Source organism: Symphalangus syndactylus, chromosome 3 (assembly GCF_028878055.3).
Source record: "Symphalangus syndactylus isolate Jambi chromosome 3, NHGRI_mSymSyn1-v2.1_pri, whole genome shotgun sequence".
NCBI classification, from domain to species: Eukaryota; Metazoa; Chordata; class Mammalia; order Primates; family Hylobatidae; genus Symphalangus; species Symphalangus syndactylus.
In genome coordinates, this window is record NC_072425.2 from 90639822 (window position 1) to 90662269 (window position 22448).

General features: G+C 39.4%; 1 protein-coding gene across 1 annotated transcript; it reads left to right on the plus strand.

Moving 5' to 3' along the window:
- The first annotated feature begins 18651 nt into the window (after positions 1-18651).
- On the plus strand, positions 18652-20625 carry TWIST1 (twist family bHLH transcription factor 1). The gene is made up of 2 exons (XM_055272498.2): positions 18652-19421; positions 19960-20625. Exon 1 carries the CDS (start codon positions 18768-18770, stop codon positions 19377-19379), a length of 612 nt encoding a protein of 203 aa, XP_055128473.1. The 5' UTR covers positions 18652-18767; the 3' UTR covers positions 19380-19421; positions 19960-20625.
- The last annotated feature ends 1823 nt before the right edge of the window (positions 20626-22448 follow it).

Below are 22448 nucleotides of genomic sequence, written 5' to 3' on the forward strand. Positions count from 1 at the left end.
ATTTCTAATGAAATTTCAGACTTTTAAACAATTAGTAAACAGTTTTTCTTCCTACTTAGCCCCAGCGTGTGTGTTGTGTGTGTGTGTGTGTGTGAAGGTGCATAGAAATTGTGTAAAATTTAATATTTACTTTCTAAAAGAATATATTAGAACCTGATAAATGTGATCTCCGAAAGCTTTTACAAATTCATATTCACATGTTCATATGCATATGCATTTTAACATATTTTGCACATTCATGTTTTGAAAACTCCGCCACAGAACAAAAGAAAAAAAATCAACTTTTCTAGCATAATTTCAAAATATTTAAAATCTGAACTGCTTTTAATAACTTGTATTGTTTTTAACATGTGACATTTTATCCCCATTAGTAATAACAGATGTCTAATGCATTAAAAAGGAAAATCCTGCACATGTGTTGAAATAGAGGACTGTACTGAAAGGAAAGCATGTGCTTTGATTTATATTAGTCAAAATTTAGATACTGTACTTGGCGCTATTTCAGGAAATGAAAAGGTGAGGAAACAGTTATATACCAGTAAACCCGAACAAAAAATCTCCTCAGAAACTAAAACAGTTTGCCACTTATGCTAAATTAATACCTAGAATATGGTCATATTAGCCCCGAGAGAGAGCTAATTCTAACAAAACAAAACCCTATCCATTGATTCATGTGAATTATATTGTATTTACAATTATTCTTTGTTCACATTTAATTGTCGAAAATTAATCAGTTAATTACATAATCAGAGATTATGAAAATTTGGGTGAATTCTAAAAAGAAAAAGGTCACGAAAAACAAGTGTTTACTTACTGTTCTCTGACTCCATTATCTTCACTACTGGTGTAAAGGAACACAAAGGGCAAATTCAAAAATAATGAGCCATAAATCCAGTATTATTTGTCTGGCTGGTTTTTGCGTCTGCTTTTAAAGGCACCTTCTCTCCTGCGGACTGTTCCAGTGAGCTGTTGCCACCCCCACTGCAGCCAGTGCAGAGAAAGGCACCTCAAAGCCAGGGGACAGAGCAATTAATTCACAGGACAACTACTGGGTGCCAGCTGTTTACGTAAGTTACGCCATTCAAACCTCACAAAGACTTACTAAAAAGGATATTAATATATCCACCTTACACAGAGAAAAACAAATTCAAATTGGTTAAAATAGCTTGTTCACGCAGAGACAAAGGTGGAGCCAGATTTTGACTCAATTGTTACCTTCTCTAGAGGTAAACTTGACAAATGTCGGTGTAATGAAAGCTCCATGTCCATAACAATTAGGCATAGGTTTGCATACAATCTACAATCCTTGCAAATATGGACCAGAATTGCTGGAGTGGCCAGCAATTTACAAGCATAAACAGAAGGACTCCTTTACAAAGTTGCTGGTAGTTCCTCTGTTTTCTATTTATACTACTTTTCAAATAGCATATCTGTTGCTACTGAGATGATTTCTACTTCATAAAATTCGTACGATGTTTCCCTACTCTCATTTTATATATTAGTACTGCTTTGTGTTCACAGAGTGAGAAAGAAATAGTTCCTTTAATCTGAATTGGGCTATTTCTTAAATGCTTCAGAAATACATCTACATTTATGCGTGTTTATATGTGTTTGCTATATATATGTGTGTATATATGTATATATACACATGTGTTTGCTATATATATGTGTGTATATATGTATATATACATATGTGTTTGCTATATATGTGTGTATATATGTATATATACACATGTGTTTGCTATATATATGTGTATATATGTATATATATAGTATATATACACTATATATATATACTGTGTATATATGTGTGTGTATATACGTATATACACACATATATATACTGTGTATATATATATGTGTGTGTATATATATATACACATACATATACACATATATATACACACATATATATACAGCATCCCCTTGCCTGTGCTATAATAAAAAGATTATTACTGCAAGACCATATAACACTTGTTATTTCCTTTAGGTGATACATTTTATTAGAGTATTTCATTATTAATAATAAATATGATAAATAGGGTACTTTAGCTGACAACATAACATTATCATATTAATGCCTACAGCATGAATATGAGAGACAGGAAAAAATATGACTATTAGATAACCCCATTCTGTGTTTTAGCCCAGGTCTGGCCCACTACAGTCAAACTTTATATCAATACCTTTGTACAATTTAATTGAGATGAATTTCTAATGGTTAAATTTGAGCATTATAACAAAGAATATTTGTGTGAAATGTTTGTTTCATTATCTCAACAAAAGAGAAACACAACTTCTGAGTGAAAAACTGTTTTATGTCATATGCAGTGCTAGTATTCAAAAAAAAATTGCTAAGTTATACTGTCATACCCAAGGAGCCCAAATCAATGACAAGAGCTGCACTGAGTTCAGAGATGCTAAAGAGTCCTGGCCGAGAGGACAGTGTGAATACAACCTAAGTAAACACCTTTTAAGAGGAAAGAACACTACTCAGACAAACAGTAATTTTCAGTCTGAGGTCAGGGGGAAACACTTTATGGAGGCTCATACGAAATGTATTACCAAATGGATCAAGTGACAAAGTGAATACAATTCTCAAATTTATGGCATTTAATTCAGAAATAGAGGTTCTCTTGAAATAAAGTTCCAAGCATTGGGAGAATTTCCAAGTCAGATGATGTGATTTATAACATTTTCTTCATCAGCTTGAAGTATAATGCCATTATTGCATCTATGATTTTGCAGATGTTCTTTAAGAGTACTTCACTCTTTCATAAATCTAACATTTTTAATACTCTGACTGATTTGCTACAGTTTAGCTGTAGTTGTTTTTTAATGCTCCTATATCATTAGTAATTGGCTTTCAACGTATTGTACTGTATTACCATTCTACTAGTTGTTCATTTATCATTCATGGCACAAGATAAGTAGCTATGAATAACAATAACTTTTTAAAAATCATAGCTGTCTTCCTCTCTCTCTGTCTCTCCCCCGTCCCCCTTGTCTTCAGTTTTTTTTCACTTTAGTGACCACATTTCCTATGCTGGTATATAAAATTAAAAGTTTCTTTTCAAGATTCTTTTCTTCTATAAAAATGAATGCAAATTATATGTTTTCTACAGAAATTATATAGAAAGAAAACATGAAGATATATTTTATTTCAGCTTAATAAAGTTATTGGGCTACATAAATGTCTCCTTTGGGAAAGAGGGGTTGACAAAATGATCAAGAAGGTGAACAATTTCCTGATTCCCCTTTCCCAAGTCAAATGTTCATGGTCATTCTTATGTGTAGCCCTAAACTAAACAAGCATATAAATGTCATAGTGAGGAGAGAGTGAAAAGCAGAAATAATGTAGGCTCAGTTTACATTTAAATTGGACAGGATCAGATTGAGTTTTCTTGCTCTGTTCAGCAGCCAATTCTTGTGCTAACTTTCATTACCAATTTAATAAAAATCTATCAAATATTTATTGGATGCTTACTATGAAGTTGGCTCTGCTCACCACAGTTTTCTAGTTTGGTTAGAAGTTCATAGTAGAATGAGGGACATGCACTTGGCCAACTTGAGTAGATATTGGATGAGATGTGGGGGAATTAGTAACATGAGCCACTAGGATGGGATAGAAGAAATACAGTTAACATATTGTAAATTCTATACTATTTTATATTTAAATGTCTATAAATTGAGATTGCAGGGGAGAGCAGCATTGGCAGGCTAAGGAAAATGGTGTATAACTAGCATGAAGAATATGAATAGAATTAAAAGAGTAAATTCTAACTTTTGAGCCAAATTTAAGCCAAGGATCACGCCTACTTCCTTCTCCACGTGAGAAAGGGCCTGTTTTAACTATCTGACAATATTTATTCTCCCCTTCTTTGTCAGCAATAGAACCTGCAGAGGTTATGCTAAACATGGCCATCCAGCTATAGGTACATTTCACAGCCTCACTTGCAGTTAGCTGTGGCCATGTGACTAAGATCTAGCAATAGGAAATGAGCAGAAGTCACATATGTAATTTTTAAATAGTTCCCCTTAAAAAAGCAAGGAGACATGTCTTCCCCCTGCTTTTCTCCTTTCCCATTGGCTAGAATGCAAAATTGGCATGAGACCTGGAGTGGTCTCTTGGTCCATGAAATTGAAGCCACGTTCTGAGAATGGCAGAGCAAGAAGTTAAATCTCCAACATGGCTGAGCCACTGCTACACCAAGCCTGTAGCACCTATCCAAATTTAAAAATAAAAAACCGCCTTGTTTAAGCCACTATATTTTGGGATCTCTTTGTTACAGTCCCATATCCTACCTAATGTATGTCTTCATCCCAGGTGCCTTGAGGTAGTGCCTGACACATAATAAGGTCTCATTTAATACTGTGAACCACCAAGGAACTGAATGGTTCCAAAATACACACAAGATTTTTAAGCCTGTGGCTAGAATACAACTAGGCAAAGACCAAGCTGAAATTCTTATGAGCATATTAGGCTGACATGAGAGAGGGGGTGCTATACACAATGCCTTGTTCCCACTCCAGCTTATAACACATAAACTGTTCCTCACCCCCTTACTTCATCTCACAAGGTATTATTCTGATGTTTCAGACCAGAAAAGCAATCTAACTACATAAAATGAAAGAGAACATGACACGTGATGGAATAGAACGCAGTTGTATACGTTATGAAATACAATTCAAAGTTATGTTTATTCCATGACAGTGTGAACAGTATAAATTTAAATGCAATAATGTTTTCCAAAGATACAGTAAAATATATCTTACCTAAATTCAAATTTTAAAATTATAAAAAATGTTGCCTACTTTTACATTATGTCTGATATGACTTTCTCTCTTTGACAGTTCAATTCAATACTATTAGATTTGAACTATTTGAACTAATAGTATTGAATTATACCATTAGTTCTATACTACTGAATTGTACTATTAGTTTAAATATAATAGTATTGAATTATAGATGATGATGATGATGATTGAATGGTTACTTATTATGTCCTTACTTCCAATGAGGGGCAAGAAAGCATTCCAGTTAAACATGCCTTCCATTTAAGATTTTGTTGAGTTCAGTGATTCTCTCAAAAGATTATCACCTCACTGGTAACCTAGATTATAGCATTTTATTATCAAATTTCAGGAAGCACAATCTCAAATCACTTCTCAACAATTTCAATGTATCAGCTAAGAAAGACAATATTTAGAAATGATGACTAGAAGAATATAGATAACTCAAGACACTCAAAAACCTATAGCAAGATTAAACCACACAATCAGAAAGAATTAGCCTTTGGTAAAAATTACTTGGAGTAAATCATTTTTGCCACCATATCATAAACCTATATTAAGTGACATTATTAAAAAAAAACAGTTCTGGCCAGATATGGTCATTCACACTTGCAATCCCAGCATTTTGGGAGGCTGAGGCGAGTGAAATGCTTGAGAGTCCAGTTCAAGACTAGCCTGGGCAACATGGCAAGACCCTGCCTCTACAAAAAAAAAAAAAAAAGCCAGTACTATGAAACTTAGTGGATATTTAATATGCGTGTGTTGTCAAGGAGTCAAGGATACTGTCCTTGATGATATTCAGTGCTTATTTCTCCATGAACTTAAGTGAAAAAACTTTTTTTCAGGTCACAATACCAAGAATAGTTGGGATTCTTCTGGACAGTGCATGTGTGTGTGTACACATATTTCCTTAGAGGCCCTATGAATCTTCACAATTGTTTGTAAAACCTGTTCACATTATTTACTAGACTTTCTTAGAGATAGTTGTCTGACCGACCACTACAAAATACATGACATTAAATATACATTCTGAGGCTAATTCAGCTAAGTTTTATATTCTTCATATTCTTCTCTTTTTGATTAATTTATCTCACTTGTCTTTAATGTGTCTTATTGCTGAGTTTTTAAAATTCATGTCATCTATCTCAAGTCTGTTTCTGGAATTAAGTTTATATTTACAAATACATGAATACTTTTATAAGATATACTTCTTGTTTAAGAATGTGTTGTTTCTTTTTGTACTTACTCTTGTTGTCTTTTTTTGTAACAATTGATTAGATTTAAATCTCTATGTTTATTTGTACCATTGCTCACCACAGTTCTTGGAAGTGAGATTCTCAATAAGTAAAAAAATTCTTGACTTTGTTTTTATAAGGGAACAAAATGGTATTTCCATAGTCCTTTCACACTTCGTGTAGTAACACGCAATCTTAGCTGGGTATATGAACTGGCTGGACAACATCCTTTTGACATTTTTTCTTTATGGAGAAAACCTAAAAAGCCTGTTTTCATTCCTTTACAGATAAATTTTCCTCCGCATGCTTATAGGATGGCTTCTTTGTCTTTAATGATCAACATTTTTCTGAGAATATTTATGGATATGAGTCTACTTTCATTAACTTTGCTCAGAATACAATGTGCTATTCTGCTTTATAAACTCTGGTTTTTTTGTTTTTCCTGCTCTGGAGAATTTTTTCTATTATGTCTTGCATTATTGCTTCTTCTCAATTTGTCTTAGTCTTTTCTTAGGAAAAGTAATTATCTCTGATTTCACAAATATTACCCTTCTTAAAATTATACTTTCTCCATTAATCCCTATGTCCCTTCCTTGTTTTATTTTTTTTTTCTTCATAGCAGTATTCACCATCTTTTTCAGTTTCAGTCCTCATCTCTTCCTCACACAGACTCACTCCCATAGTGATCTCCAATTACATAGCTTCAAATGCTATCCATACTGATTAATTCCAAATTCTATCCTGGAGCTCCCAACCCAGAGCTCTCTCACAAACTTGAGATGCACATATCCAACTACCTGCCCAACAATTCTACTTGAATTTCTAGCTGACAACTCAAAGTTTGCATATCTAAAGCTGAACTCTCTATCTCCCTTGAAATGTGTTGCATTCACAACCTTCTCCATCTCAGTGGTTGCCGACATACCCTTTATTTTGCATGGATCAAAAGACTTAGTGTCACCCTTCATTCCTCTCTCTCACACCTCGTCTTACCTTTAACGAATCCTGTTGGCTACTTTCAAAATATATCTGCAATCTTATCATTTCTTTCCAACTCCAGTTCCACAACTACCACTCAAGTTCAGGTCACAATCACCTGTTATCTAGATTATTGCAATGGCCTCCTAACTTGTTTCTCTGTTCCCCCAAAGAAAAGCCCATACATGCCATAGACACTGACCAATTTCCAGGTCAGCACTATTCATTCCTGCTGCACAAGAATGGTGTGGTCAAGTGAATACTCATGAGTTCTGAGACTGCTGATGGAGTGACATTGACATATTATGACCAGAATGCACCACTCCTTAAATGTTTGGACCATCCTGAGAAATCAGAAGAGGATAGAATTGATGTTTTCCGCAGTCAAAGAAACACTCTTTTCCTATTCTAATTACTACAGCCACTGATTGGGAACTCCCTTGGTATTTTCTCCCTACTGTTTTATTACACAAATCTTTGGCTTTTGAAACTACGCATGCGAAAGGTTCTTCTCCTCTTCCAGTTCAGGGTCAACTAATTTAATTTATTCTCTGCAAAGAACATAAATCAAATAATTTACAGATGGTCTCTGCTTTATTGTAGTTCTTTTTACTTCTCATCAATACTTGTACTGTGTCACATCCTTCTGGTTCTATGATACAAAATACAATATTGTCCCAATTACTCATTATTGCACTTGGGCAAGCAGTGCCAGATATGTTCATTGGGTAATTCCAGAATCCAGAAAGAAATATTCTCTAAATTAATATTTCTAAAGAAGTGTTTTTTAATCTCTGATTTTAAGTAACAGATATTACTTGGTTTTACTATTTGTGCATATTAGCTAAAATGCAGGTTTAAAGTAACACTGAGGTAAATTGAGAAATATTTGACCTATGGAAGACTGAACTTCTTGTAATTCTCCAGAGAGAATAATAATCACTACACAAGAATTTATGAAGTATCTATTTTGCACATTACGGAGTCCATAAGTAATATGAGAAGAGTCTGTGTTCTTGCGGCAATTAGGCTACTTAGGAAGAAAATCCTAACACAAATGAAACAGACTCCAGTTATGAGCCATTGTATGCCACATTGTCCCACAGAGAATCTTAGTGCTACAAACTCTGGCAATGTCATCTCTATTAGAGTTTTGTGAACTGTCCTGCATGCAAACCAACTTCCTACTATTGGTGAATATCCAGTCTGTCAGTCTTGTTGGGAGACTGCTCTCCTCTCATAATCACTTGGATGAAGGAGATAGTGGGATAAGAAAAACAGAGGAATCGATGATGGCTCTTAGGCTTTTAGGCTAAACAGATAAACAATTTACCAAAATTTACTGATTTGCAGGGGTGGAAGCAATAGGTTATGTGAAAGTGACAGTAGTGGGATGTCTGTGAGAATCCCACATTGTCATATGAAGTACACAGTTTAATATAATAGTCTTTACCTCAACAAAGATGTGGCCCAGTATGGAAACTGAAGAAATCATATGTGTCCTGTTACCATTCTTTCACAGGCAGGGCATAGATAAATTATAAAACTTCCAGTTGATGTCCCCAGTGTGCACTTTGTGGCTTCGGGTGGTAATAGATGGATATAGAAATAGTTGCTCTTCAAACAGAAATGGCTCATCAATTAATTTCCTCATTTACCCTTTAAAGTGCAACTTTTGCATTCAGAATTGAGGGTAAATGCTTCATTTCAGTCTACAAGGTCTTGCATAACTTAGTTCTCACTTAAAACAATAATATAAAGCATGTATCAAGTACCAGGCACCATCTTAAGGGGTTAGCACTTAGGAATTTAATCATCACAACCACCTAATGATGTACATTATTTTCTCCCTTTCACAGGAAGCATGGAGGGGTAAGTAACCTATCTAAGGTTAAACAGGTAGTGAGAAGTTGAGCCATATTTGAACCCAGGCTGACTGCCTCTAGAATCCGGGCTATAATCCACTACTCTACTCTCTTCAGCCACTCTGCCTTGCCAGAAAAGAAAGAGTTGCTCTGGACTTCTGAAACCTCTTCTAGCTCCAGTATTCTATGATTTTATTCAAGCGCATTTTGTAAGCAGTTTCTCCAGTCCTCGATTGTGATGTGTTAAAAGTTTGACAATAAGTTAAAGTAGAATTAGATTCCTTTTTGTTCTATTTTTATTCTGCTTTCATTCTATCAAATTATTCCAACAATATGAACTTCTGCTATACCTAGTAACCCATGGGAATGATACAAGATAAAGCAGTTGTGATTGCTACTGTACTCACATGTAAAATTGAATAATCTTTCTGCTAAATTTTCTCTTAAAATTCTTTCTCTTCCATTTAAAATATGCGTTAAAATTTCTACAAAATTACCATAGAATATTTTAATGAATCTCTATTTAAAATCTGGGTGCCCAACATTCATATAAGAATCAACATAATGAAAATAACACTGAATTAAAGTTACATAAAACTAGAAGTAGAGTTTGTTCTTTCTCATAATTAAATCAGATTGTAGTACATTTTAGAGGATGTCCCAGTTAAAACAAATTAAGTATAATTCATTTACAGTATCTACTTGCTCCTCAGATAGTCCAAGTCTGCTCATGTTGTTCAGAATTAATATCTTTGTCTTTTTTTTTTATTTTTTTTTGAGACGGAGTCTCACTCTGTTTCCCAGGCTGGAGTGCAGTGGCGTGATCTGGGCTCACTGCAATCTCCGCCTCCCGGGTTCACACCATTATCCTGCCTCAGCCTCCCAAATAGCTGGGTCTACAGGAGCCCGCCACCAGGCCCGGCTAATTTTCTGTATTTTTAGTAGAGTCGGTGTTTCACCGTGTTAGCCAGGATGGTCTCGATCTCCTGACCTCATGATCCACCCACCTTGGCCTCCCAAAGTGCTGGGATTACAGGCGTGAGCCACTGTGCCTGGCCCTTTGTCTTTCTTTTAATTTATACATAACTGTTACTTTCTTCCTGTCCAAAATTTGGCTGTAAAGTTAAAATTGCATTAAGATTGCTTAAGACCTTTAATGGATATTTTTGTTTTCCCGGTCTTCATTATATACACTTCATATTTCCTGGAAATATTCCTACTTTTGATGACAACTATGTCTCTACAGCCCATTACAGTTAAAACGAAGAGCCTATGCAATACTTTTTGTTACTAGCTCACAACTCAGAGTGAAATAGAAGAGTATGTCTTATTTGATAGACATAATTCAAGGTTTCAAGACCTTTCAATTGACAGAAATCAAGACAGTGAGACAAGACCAGGTGGGTTCTTATTTCCTCATTTTCTCACTGTGCTCTATCTATCTAGAACTGGTCCCAAAAGACAGAACTAACAGTTTCAGCCATGCTGTTCAGTCCCAGCTGTGGACAAGAGCTTCTGCCCTGTGTCTCTCCATTCATCCTCCATTCATGCTTATCCTTAACTTTGGACCTCTTAAGCACAGCATCAGCAGGGAAGATTGATATACAGAAATACAGAGAAAAAAAACCTAGAACATGTTAACAAATGAAAGTCATGGAAGACTTGAACAGGACCATGATATCAGGCCAATTCCTATGTTAGGAAAAAACAGCATAGAACCTTAGTACCACAACCTTCATTTTCTTCACAATTTTTCCTGCCTTTCAGCCTAGCCTCCCCAACATGTTCCAGTGTCCTCTGGCTGCCTGAGCCCCCCGTCTTGAGAAAAACAACATACAATCAAATTTATTCAAAGATATTACAGATCCAATGTGCTCCCTCACGTTGGGGCATTGTGATATAAAAGAGGAGCCTGGAGAGGACAATGTCTGTCCCAAATTAATGAGTTACCAGTGATAGATTTAAAGCATGACTCTGGGAAACATAAGGTGGCTTTTAGAGGGAGTTCCTTTTACCCCATTCAAACCACTTCACTGCCTATTTCAATCATTTTTGGCACTGAAGTTTTAGGTCCACAGTTGGCCACAAGTAGTATCTACAACTAGAAGAAAACATATTCTTATCAGTTGGAAAAATGCTTTTGGGTTACACATATGGCTGAATTATAGAGTTAGAAATGAAGCAGCCAGAAAGAAAAAAAAAATCATCTATAAAGCTGGCTATTTAGACTAGATAATTTCTAAAATCCCTTCAAATTTAAATGTTTTTCAACTTTTTCAAATTACGAATTTAATTACTTCATTTTACATCTCGGGAAACTAATATTTGGCATCAGTTCTGGCTGCTCCCTCCCGCACTCCACCTCCACTCATACAAAAACTCTTTACGAGCTCCTGAAAAAGCCATGCATGCCCATGCCTCTGTGCCTCGCCCACACTGCACCCGGCACCAGGAATCTATTCTTCCCCCTTTCCTTTCTACTTCTTACCTGGTTCACTACCACTCATCTTTCAAGAATAAAGCTGAACTAAAGTGTCCTTCAGAAAAACTGCAATGTATGCTTACTACGATTTTTATGAATAACTATTTCTACTAAAGAAAATCAGAGAAACAAGAAGAATAGATGAATTTCAGCAAAGAAACAAGTAGCATGAGAGACATCTTAAATATCAGTGGTGTAAGCAGACCAAATAGAGACAGAAAGACCAAGTAAGCATGAAATTGTTGTAAAGCTTGTAAAGAACCCCATATTCATGAAGCACTCATATTCATGAGGTCTTAAACAGGCTCTTGTCATGGACATCCAATCTGGCCCACTCGTCCTTTAGCCATGACAGAAATAAAATCCATAGCTGCTCAGCAGGCTGTGTTAAGCCCCAGCTGTGGACAAGAGCATCTGCCCATGTCACATCCTCCATTCATGCTTATCCTTAACTTTGGACCTCTTAAGCACAGCACCAGCAGGGAAGATTGATATAGGGAAATAGAAAAAAAACCTAGGACAGGTTAACATCATATACAACAGGATCTGGGGAGCATGGTCCTTCCTTCCTGTTTGCAACCTATGCTAGTATATTAAACTAGGCTATAGATTTTCCTTTTTTTTTTTGCTGTATATTTCAGATTGACTCAATAAACCATGTGACATGTCATCTGTATCTTAATTTGGTCTGTGAGCCTTTCTGTGCCTTTCCGTGTGGGATAGCTATAGTGTTCCTGGCCACTACCGTGGCATTAAGGTAATTCTCCAATGCACAAAGGCACTCATCACCTCAGTCCAGGTTTGATGTCCTTCCTTGGCATTCTGTTCACACATATATCATAATATTTAGCTCCCTATGTTACAAAATTATTTTCATATTTTGTTTCCCAAAATACTGTTACATATTTGTCAGGGACTAAACCTTACTCAGAGAACCTAAGACACATTGACACATTTCTGTTGAATTACAAAAGAATCAATAAATCTATTGCAGTTAATTAGTGCCAGTTGAAACCAGATTTCAGATCTCCCAAATGCACCATTTGGCAGAACCAGAACCTTACAATGTCTCAAGGTCTTGAGTAGAGTGAGTGAGAACAAGAATCGTCATTTGCATTGCTTTTACTAAGGTATCTGTGGTGGGAAGGGCAAAGACATTGACTCTAGCGAACCACTAGGAAAAACACAGTTTGACTTCTAATGTGCAGGTCAAATGGAAAATAATATCATGTCCATGGAAAAATGATGACATCTGTCTTCCCCCAGATGAGATCCACCCTGAGATCCAGTAATGACAACATATTGCCATCTTTACTCTAATTCGGCACAGAGCTCACCCATTAGATGAACACCAACCTTAAGTATAAATTGAATGGCTCTCCACCTGTCTCAGCTTTGTTATGACTTGGGCAACAGTTACAGAAATTTTTGAATCTAAATGTCTGTACCAAGGGACAGGCAGTGTCTTTGATCAGAAACAGAGACAAATAATCCTGGAGCTTTTATATTTCTCTCAAATGCATCAATTTCTTTCTCGTTATTTAGGCCTTTTATTCCTCCTATATATAAAGTCTCATTCTCTTGTTCTCTCTCACTCTTGTCCACTTGTTCCAGCTCTCTCTTTCACCTTCTCTGTCCAGATTCTGCTGTATCTCTTGACCTCCTTATTTTTCTTATTTTCTCTTACTCTTTCCGCTTTCTTTCTTTCTTTTTTTCAGAGTCTTTGGTCTACTGCTCACTCACTACAGCAGGGTCTCAGAGAGAGTAATTAGGGATCTATCTGCATAAAGATACAAATGCAAAGCAAAAGCATTTAGTTCCAAGGAAAGCAGGATTCCACAGCCTGATCGTGGTAGCAATCCACCAGAACCATGAAAGTCTTCAGAAAAGTATCAAGCTATAATCCAATTTAATGTACAAAGTAATCAAATATTCTAAAATGTTTTTGAAAGAAGGTACTAGAAAAGAGGAAGGATCTCTAAAATCAGAGATTGTGTGTAATAATTCTGAGGAAGTGCTGAGAATCAGTACCTTAAGATATCGCATTTTTTCCATGTATCTGCAAAATAATTTTTATTATCCTAAAATTTGCATTAAAATATGAGTGGAAAACTGTGAAACATAATTTTCATATAGTTTTCAATGTAAAGACAACCCAAATGCCTGAAGTAGAAATTCAAACTGTTAAAGACATTTTGAAAAATTTTTTAGAAAAAAAAATAAACTGTTTTTCATTGCCAAACATGGAATTATGTAAAATTCAAAGTCACCAAGAGTTTTGTACAAAATTATGTCAACGTAAAATAAACATTTTCCCTTAACTACAACATTAGTATATTTTCTTTATGTTCTAAGAAAGTACAAATTATAAAATCTTCAAAAGTTTGAATGCTAACTCATGCTTTTTTAATTAATAAAAATGGCATAAATCAAATAGACATCTCCAAATGATATTCATTAATTGTGTGTTATTTTTGCTGTTTTGTTAGCTTTCCTCTTCTCTGAGCTTCTTTCTAAACAAAGTTATCTGGGAAATTGTGTCCTCTTGTGGTGACTGGCAAAAACAACATGTTTTCTGCAGAAAGAACCAAATCAAACAATAGCAGCAGGACACAAGGCTTCAGGAAAACCCATTTGTGAAAAACGGAAATCCCTTCAAGTGAAGAAAGGTGAAAGTTATGAGTAATCAAATTGAACTGAAAAAACATAGAATGTAAATCATTCAATTTCTATTTAAATTACTGGTCATCGGATGATTAAAAAGAAGATGCATAATGCTATGTAGAAAGACTGAGACCATGATAATAGTTCCTATGAATAACTATTTATTTCTTGCATTCTTTCATCAGTTATTCCAGCAACTCTTTGATATAAGTGAAGTGACTGTGTTTTCCAACAAGGTTAATGGACACCAACTCTCCAGCCTGCAAACCCCCTGAAAAAAAAAAGAAAAAATAATGCTCTTCAAGACTCCATACTTTTCCATATTCTGATCCTTCACTTTCTACAGGTTAGACCTATGTCTCCTCATCCCATCCTTAAGCTGAGTTCAGAATGTCAGCTATTTTAAAGATTAACATTTATTTGAAAATTTCACTTGCGGTACTGTTGGCACCCCAATTTATTGTGTTTTTTACTTTTTCATTTTATTTCTGAATTGAAAACTTCACATCTTATAACTTTAGTTTTTTTTTTTTAACTTTTAAAGATATTCCGATAGAAAAATGTAGAATCAGTTGAATTTATGAATTAAATCATCATTTAAAGAGAAAGAATGAGTTTTTATATAGGGAAAGGTGTTCAAACATCATTAAGGCTACCAGGGTCATGAAAGAAGAATAAGCTTTTACACAGTTATTGTGCTGACATGACTTTATATTCCACTTTACTAAAATTCTCTCATTTAAACAGCAGTCCCTCTGGAGTGTTCAAAACAAGATGAAATCTAAGATATACAACCTTATCTGATATTCACTCAATTGCAGCCTTTCTAATTTTCACTCCCTTACGTGCGAATGCTCCTGTGCATTATTTATGCAATTCAGATAAATTATTTCTCAGAACTCGGAGCCAACAAACAGGTGATAGGCCATCTAAAGTCTGAGAAGAAAGAAGAGTAGGAACAGATTGAGGTACTCACCTTTTATGCAAGCCCAAACTCCAGAATTTACCAGTTTGGTAACCATTCTATAGTGTGTGTTTCTTTTCCTTATCTAAAAGTATTTATAACTGATTGTTGCTAAGAGAATGTCACAGCATATTCAAACTGTCAGGATACTTAATACTTATTGTATATGTTCAATGTGAGATTTCTAACTCCGTTACTTTTAACAGTATTTTTTGTTTCAATTTTTAACACGGCACACATTCCTCAGGCAGGATTGCAAACATGCCAAGTTTGCAGTTTGAAAACAAAGATCGTTTTGAACTACCCAAGTACAAAAGAAATTTTTTTTTTCAGTTAAATTTTTTTGGGGAGGACTTTACTTTAGAAGGAGGCAAAATGACTGAATTCCAGTTAATCTAGCATTCCCAAAGAAGGTAGTCCCCACTGACATCCTTTCAGTTAGGCTAACTTCAGCCTCAAAAGAAAATTTCTAAGATTGTTTTTATGATCCCAAGATTGGGATTTTAGAAAGAAGCTTTCAAATTTAAACTAAACATTGCAGAAGTTGCAATTATTGTTGCATATATAAGAGAATCCAGAATTATACCTGACCTGTCAACAAGTAAAAAGGGAGCCATCCTTACAAATGTGGAAAAGAAAATTAGTAGGTAAAATGTTAGATAAGAAAGAGCTGTATATGAGCAGACTGGACTTGTCAGCCAGGGCGTGTTGCAGTTTGTAAAGCAGGGAGTATCTAGCTCCAACCATTTTTTGAGAGGTAACTCCTGGACTACCTTTTGCTACAAAAGTAACATTCAAGCCCTACTTAAGAACTCAAAAGTCGTCTCATCCTCCACTCTTTGGAACAGTTCAAGAGCCATTTCTTCTTAGAACTAGGCATCAATTGTGACTGTGGCTGAAAGATTCCATGGTCAGGATGGTTCTGGTTAGGTGTTCATTTTGAATTCCCCTCTAAGTATTCTGGCATCAGAGCGTCGCCTGAGCCTTGGGGGGGTCCCTGTACCCAATGGCCAGGAGCTCTTCATCAGCTAGAAGTTTAGTGCCGGGAAAAGGGCTGGGCTCACTTGTTTAAGAACCAGTCTTTGAGACTGATGACTTTGCAAGATGGGCTGGCTAATGACCTCTGGCTGCTGCGCTGTTGTGGACTTGGTTTCTCCTCCAGCTTGTCCGCTCCCCTCCCCTTCCCCAATTCCCCTTGGTCAGGTAAGATTTCCTTTACACTTTACCCACACTTTCCTGTCTTGCTTATCCGCGGCCACAAACGAAAGAGTCCAATCATTCGATCTCTTTATTTTTGAGAAAAGAGAAAAAAAGAACAAAACAAAAATAAGATTTATCTTTAAAAAAAAAAGCTGAAGTGGAAAAAGTTTCGAGATTTCTGCAGCCACGCTCTAAATAAGAATTGCAGAACACTGTAAATTCAGATTTACAAAAAGAACACTTGGTGGAGAGTGGGGCAGAATTTCTGCCGCATTCTCTAAGCGCTTCCAAGAGATAAAATCCTGTAAGCGGAAGATGCAAACGCAAGGGTGCAGGGGTGACTGTTTTGAGAACTGCTAGAGTGCTACTGAAATTAAGTGGAGGTCAAATGGAATCTGAGTTTCGGACAGACTATTTTACAATAAGACAGCGGCTCACTAAACAGGCCAGTTGACAAGCTGTAGTCACTGTTTCTGAATATTTCTGTAAAAATTGTAAGGGATCAACTCTGCAATTTGTCTCTCCCATGAAAGCACGGTCTTGTTTACACCTCGCTGGAGAAATAACACTCGCCCTTACTTCTCCCAAAAAGCTGAACCCTTCAGTCGGCCCAAGGAGCTCCACACCCTAAGGTTTCCAGGACCAAAGCTGCGAGTCTCAGCGGGGAACAGCCACGTGGCCTGCCTGCGCCTCGCCTGGGTTCCTGCCTCCAGCTTGAGATATCTGCAGCCGCGAACCTTGGTCCAGCCCAGAAAGGGGCGCTTTGCTCAATTAATTGTTCCCGCCGGCGAGTCCGTACTGAGAAGCCCATGAGCGGACCTTATGCGCAGGGTACTCCAGCGCGGTGCACAAAACTCGTCGCCCCCAAACGCTGCCCCCACCCCAACACTGTGTACTGACTCCAGCTTTTTACTTTGCCATGTAAGGGATGGACCTGAAACGGTTATTTTACCTCAATTCATTTCAAAAAGAAAACAAATATGGCATTGCAAAAGATGGGTTTCTTATCCAAGGCAGCTTTCTTTCTCGTTCATCAACTTTGTTGCTTCCAGTTTGCCAGGATCTACATTAACACCCTCTTCAGGGCTCTTCGTTTTAACTTATAGACAGAAATGCTTAAAATGTTAGCGTATCCAAGTATTTGGAATGTGTTTGGGGCTCACGAAGCCAAATCGTCCACTGGATCCCCTAGATAGTGGGGGCTGGGGCGGGGGGGTCTCAGAGCAGGCAGTCCCTTATGTCCAGGCGCTATCGAATTCCCACTTCACTCTCTTACAAGCTGGCCTTTCAAGGTCACAATGCGGAGCCTAATTTGGGGGTGGGGATGAAATGGCCACAGGGTCTCTCCCTTGGGTTGGCATTGCCAGCTGTTAGGGCCGCAGCAAAGGCGCTGCGCTGCCCCCCTCTGGCTCTGCTGCCTTTCCCATGGACTGGGTTTCCTTCCACCGAAGAGTGAACTTCTGCCTCTTTCGAGCACCTTCCGAGGCGTAGTCCTTTGGATATTGGGGAGTGTTAGACTGGGTCATTGTAGAGGGGAAAGGAGGGCCCAGAAGGGTGACAGAGCAGGCCGGGACGCAAATCCTCAGCCCCCGCGGCGCGGCCACGTCTTCACAAACGCCCAGGCCCTCGGGGCTGGGCCGCCGCGGTTTGACCCTTGGAACTCCAAGGGGTTCATCTACCTGACCATTGGGTGGGCTCCGCGGTTGACAGTTTTCTTGGCATGCCCCCCCACCCCGCGCCACACCACCCCCCAGCCCCAGCAATCCCAAATCGGCCCCACGGACCTAGAGGGATCTTGGGCGAGATGAGATATCACCCACTGTGTAGAAGCTGTTGCCACTGCTGCTGTCACAGCCACTCCCGATGGGGCTGCCACCGCGGCCAGGACAGTCTCCTCCGGCCGCTTCCTGGGCTGCGCTAGGGTTCGGGGGCGCTGCCCGCACGCTCCGGCGGGGAAGGAAATCGCCCCGCGCCCGCCGGAGGAAGGCGACGGGGAGGGAAGGGGGAGGGCGGCTAGGAGGCGGGTGGAGGAGTCGGCCGCCCGGGCCAGGTCGTTTTTGAATGGTTTGGGAGGACGAATTGTTAGACCCCGAGGAAGGGAGGTGGGACGGGGGAGGGGGACTGGAAAGCGGAAACTTTCCTATAAAACTTCGAAAAGTCCCTCCTCCTCACGTCAGGCCAATGACACTGCTGCCCCCAAACTTTCCGCCTGCACGGAGGTATAAGAGCCTCCAAGTCTGCAGCTCTCGCCCAACTCCCAGACACCTCGCGGGCTCTGCAGCACCGGCACCGTTTCCAGGAGGCCAGGCGGGGTGTGCGTGCAGCCGTTGGGCGCTTTCTTTTTGGACCTCGGGGCCATCCACACCGTCCCCTCCCCCTCCCGCCTCCCTCCCCGCCTCCCCCGCGCGCCCTCCCCGCGGAGGTCCCTCCCGTCCGTACTCCTGCTCCCTCCTCCGCGGGCCGCACCGCCCGGGCCGGCGCCGCGCGCGGGGGAAGCTGGCGGGCTGAGGCGCCCCGCTCTTCTCCTCTTCCCCGGGCTGCCCCTCTGCCCCGGGCCCGCGAGGCCACGCGTCGCCGCTCGAGAGATGATGCAGGACGTGTCCAGCTCGCCAGTCTCGCCGGCCGACGACAGCCTGAGCAACAGCGAGGAAGAGCCAGACCGGCAGCAGCTGCCGAGCGGCAAGCGCGGGGGACGCAAGCGGCGCAGCAGCCGGCGCAGCGCGGGCGGCGGCGCGGGGCCAGGCGGAGCCGCGGGCGGGGGCGTCGGAGGCGGCGACGAGCCCGGCAGCCCGGCCCAGGGCAAGCGCGGCAAGAAGTCTGCGGGCTGCGGCGGCGGCGGCGGCGGCGGCGCGGGCGGCGGCGGCAGCAGCAGCGGCGGCGGGAGCCCGCAGTCTTACGAGGAGCTGCAGACGCAGCGGGTCATGGCCAACGTGCGGGAGCGCCAGCGTACCCAGTCCCTGAACGAGGCGTTCGCCGCGCTGCGGAAGATCATCCCCACGCTGCCCTCGGACAAGCTGAGCAAGATTCAGACCCTCAAGCTGGCGGCCAGGTACATCGACTTCCTCTACCAGGTCCTCCAGAGCGACGAGCTGGACTCCAAGATGGCAAGCTGCAGCTATGTGGCTCACGAGCGGCTTAGCTACGCCTTCTCGGTCTGGAGGATGGAGGGGGCCTGGTCCATGTCCGCGTCCCACTAGCAGGCGGAGCCCCCCACCCCCTCAGCAGGGCCGGAGACCTAGGTAAGGACCGCGCCGCTGCACCCCTTCGCCTCTTAGGTGGCAGACGGCCGGCCGGCCGGCCAGGCCGCGGTTCCCAGTCCACCTCGATTTCTTCCCCTCTCCCACTCCCCTCTCAGCCTTCGCACCTCACTTGGCACCGTTGCCTCGCGCCCCCAGCGTCCCGGGAAGGCCGGTCTGACCCGGCTAGGGAGAGCAGTCTCCAGGGGGATGCGCCCTGGTGAGGGGTGTGTGTGCGCGTGAGTGTGCGTGACAGGAGGGGAGACAGAGACACCCAGGGGTCATGGGTAAGGACCGTTTTGCCAGCGCCACCCTTTCTTTCGGCTTTCAATTTTTGTTCTCCTTAAAACAAATGTTTTAAAACAAATTCCACCTCCTCCTCCTTTCCACCCACCCACTTCCTCTTGCCCTTGGGCTGAAATCCTTCCAGGTTGTTCAGCTTAATTTCTCAGTGGTGGTGATAAGAACAGTGCTCACTAGTCTTAGAAAACAGCCACAGAGACCTAAACAATAACCGACTCCCCCCTCTGGGTTTTTGCAGATGTCATTGTTTCCAGAGAAGGAGAAAATGGACAGTCTAGAGACTCTGGAGCTGGATAACTAAAAATAAAAATATATGCCAAAGATTTTCTTGGAAATTAGAAGAGCAAAATCCAAATTCAAAGAAACAGGGCGTGGGGCGCACTTTTAAAAGAGAAAGCGAGACAGGCCCGTGGACAGTGATTCCCAGACGGGCAGCGGCACCATCCTCACACCTCTGCATTCTGATAGAAGTCTGAACAGTTGTTTGTGTTTGTTTTTTTTTTTTTTTTTGACGAAGAATGTTTTTATTTTTATTTTTTTCATGCATGCATTTTCAAGAGGTCGTGCCAATCAGCCACTGAAAGGAAAGGCATCACTATGGACTTTCTCTAGTTTAAAATGGTAACAATCAGAGGAACTATAAGAACACCTTTAGAATTAAAAATACTGGGATCAAACTGGCCTGCAAAACCATAGTCAGTTAATTCTTTTTTTCATCCTTCCTCTGAGGGGGAAAAAAAAAAAACTTAAAATACAAAAAACAACATTCTATTTATTTATTGAGGACCCATGGTAAAATGCAAATAGATCCGGTGTCTAAATGCATTCATATTTTTATGATTGTTTTGTAAATATCTTTGTATATTTTTCTGCAATAAATAAATATGATAAAAAACTTAAAGAACCTTAGAGTTTGGTCTATATTTTCAAAGCTAAAGATTAAGTTGGTGGTAAATACCTGCTTGTTTAATTCTAGAGGCACCCAGGAGGGAGGGGGCACTAATACAAACAAAGCAATGAAAAACTCAAATAAAGCAGCTACTGACAGGCACAAACATGTTATTTTAAAAGACAGCTTTATTATTATTCCAGTTTGGTATTCAGAGGGCTTAGTAGCATCTCTTCATCTCTTATCGTCTCCAAACAGCAAAAACTAACAAATTTGCTATTCACCTCCTTTATATTTTGAGGTGGTAGTTGTTAAAACAGTTAAATGCAAATAAGGAGTGTAAAACCTGCACTATTCTCTTATTATGTACTTTTTGTCATGCTCTTCACTCTTTGTGAAGATTCCTGAATAACAGGTTCTTTTCAGTGAAAAGATACAGTGTTAGGAAAATCATTGGTACACACATAGAAATGACCAGAAATGCATAGAAAATAAAGTGTAAATCATCAGAAAAGAGAAAATTCAATTTGTAATTTGCTTAACTCTTTCATGAATGAATATGACATTTAGTGTCATGTTTGCTAAAAAGAAAAGTTAATATATCCCTATATTGATGCTATTCGGGAAGCATCATTCTTTTTTTTATGTGTGAAGAACATAAGGCTGTGGAATAATATACAAATAATGAAGATCCTGAACTTTCAGTATCCTTGGTAACTGTTGGAACAATCACAGTTTTAAATACTACAGCTATGCAGTTTCTAGTCAATTCATTAGCATTATATTTTATCCAGAATTACACAGAATTTTTCCCTGGTGAGATCATACATACACACACACATTCTGAAGTTAAGTAAAACAATAATGGGCAAACGGGCGTGTTTGATTTTTTATTTCATTCTGATTATTTGTGGGCCAGGAACATACTGGCTTTTATAATTAACATTATTAGAAATAGTGATTTTATATCAGTTCTTAACTTTTACATCCGATTTACTGCATTCAAGTGTAACTGGGGAAGCTTTCAAACTGGAAAATTATTTTGGTGCCTATTTCAAACAATGACTAATAAGTGTATGTATCCAAACAGATCGTTTTTGCTTAGCTCAGGTCGAGGTTATTTTATTGCCTGAAGGTTTTTGTTTTCTTCTTCACACAGCACCATAGAATGCTGACATAAGAATATTATGAATTTATTGTTAATAGTTCAGTATTTTACAATAAGGAGTCTGCAGCATTTACTTGTATTAAAAGGTTACTGAAAGCTTGGAGAAGTATTATTTTTTTATTTTGATAATCCTTTAGCAAATAACAGAAAGGGAAGGCGATTATGTGTTGGTGTATTTGTGGGGGGGGTGTGTGTGTGTTGTGCGTAAGGCAGGTTAGAAATGTAAGGAGGGTGCCCTAGGAGGATGAGAGAAAGCATTAGGTTGGTAATTCTCTTTTGTATGTATCATCCAACCACCTCCATTTTCTAAATTATTCATGGGGAATCCCCTTGTTCACTAGCTTGGTCTGACTATTTGATATTTCAGATTTCTTAAGGTACACCAGGATGGAGCTGGCCATCACTGCTGAGAAGGTAATTGTTATCTTAATTCTGGATATAAGAACTAGATGTGTCAAAGAAAGGTAGCTCTCCATTTGCCTTTCTTTTCTTTCTTTTTTTAATGTGTTTTGCTTTTTCTACTTTTTTCATAAGGAAACACTTTGGAGAAGAGCAAATGCCATATTTATAGTAATATTAAATATTAAACTGAAGGTAATGTTTCACCCCAGATTTTCAGAGAAATAAATGAATGAAAAGGGTGGTAATTTTATTTTGAATGAGGCGACTG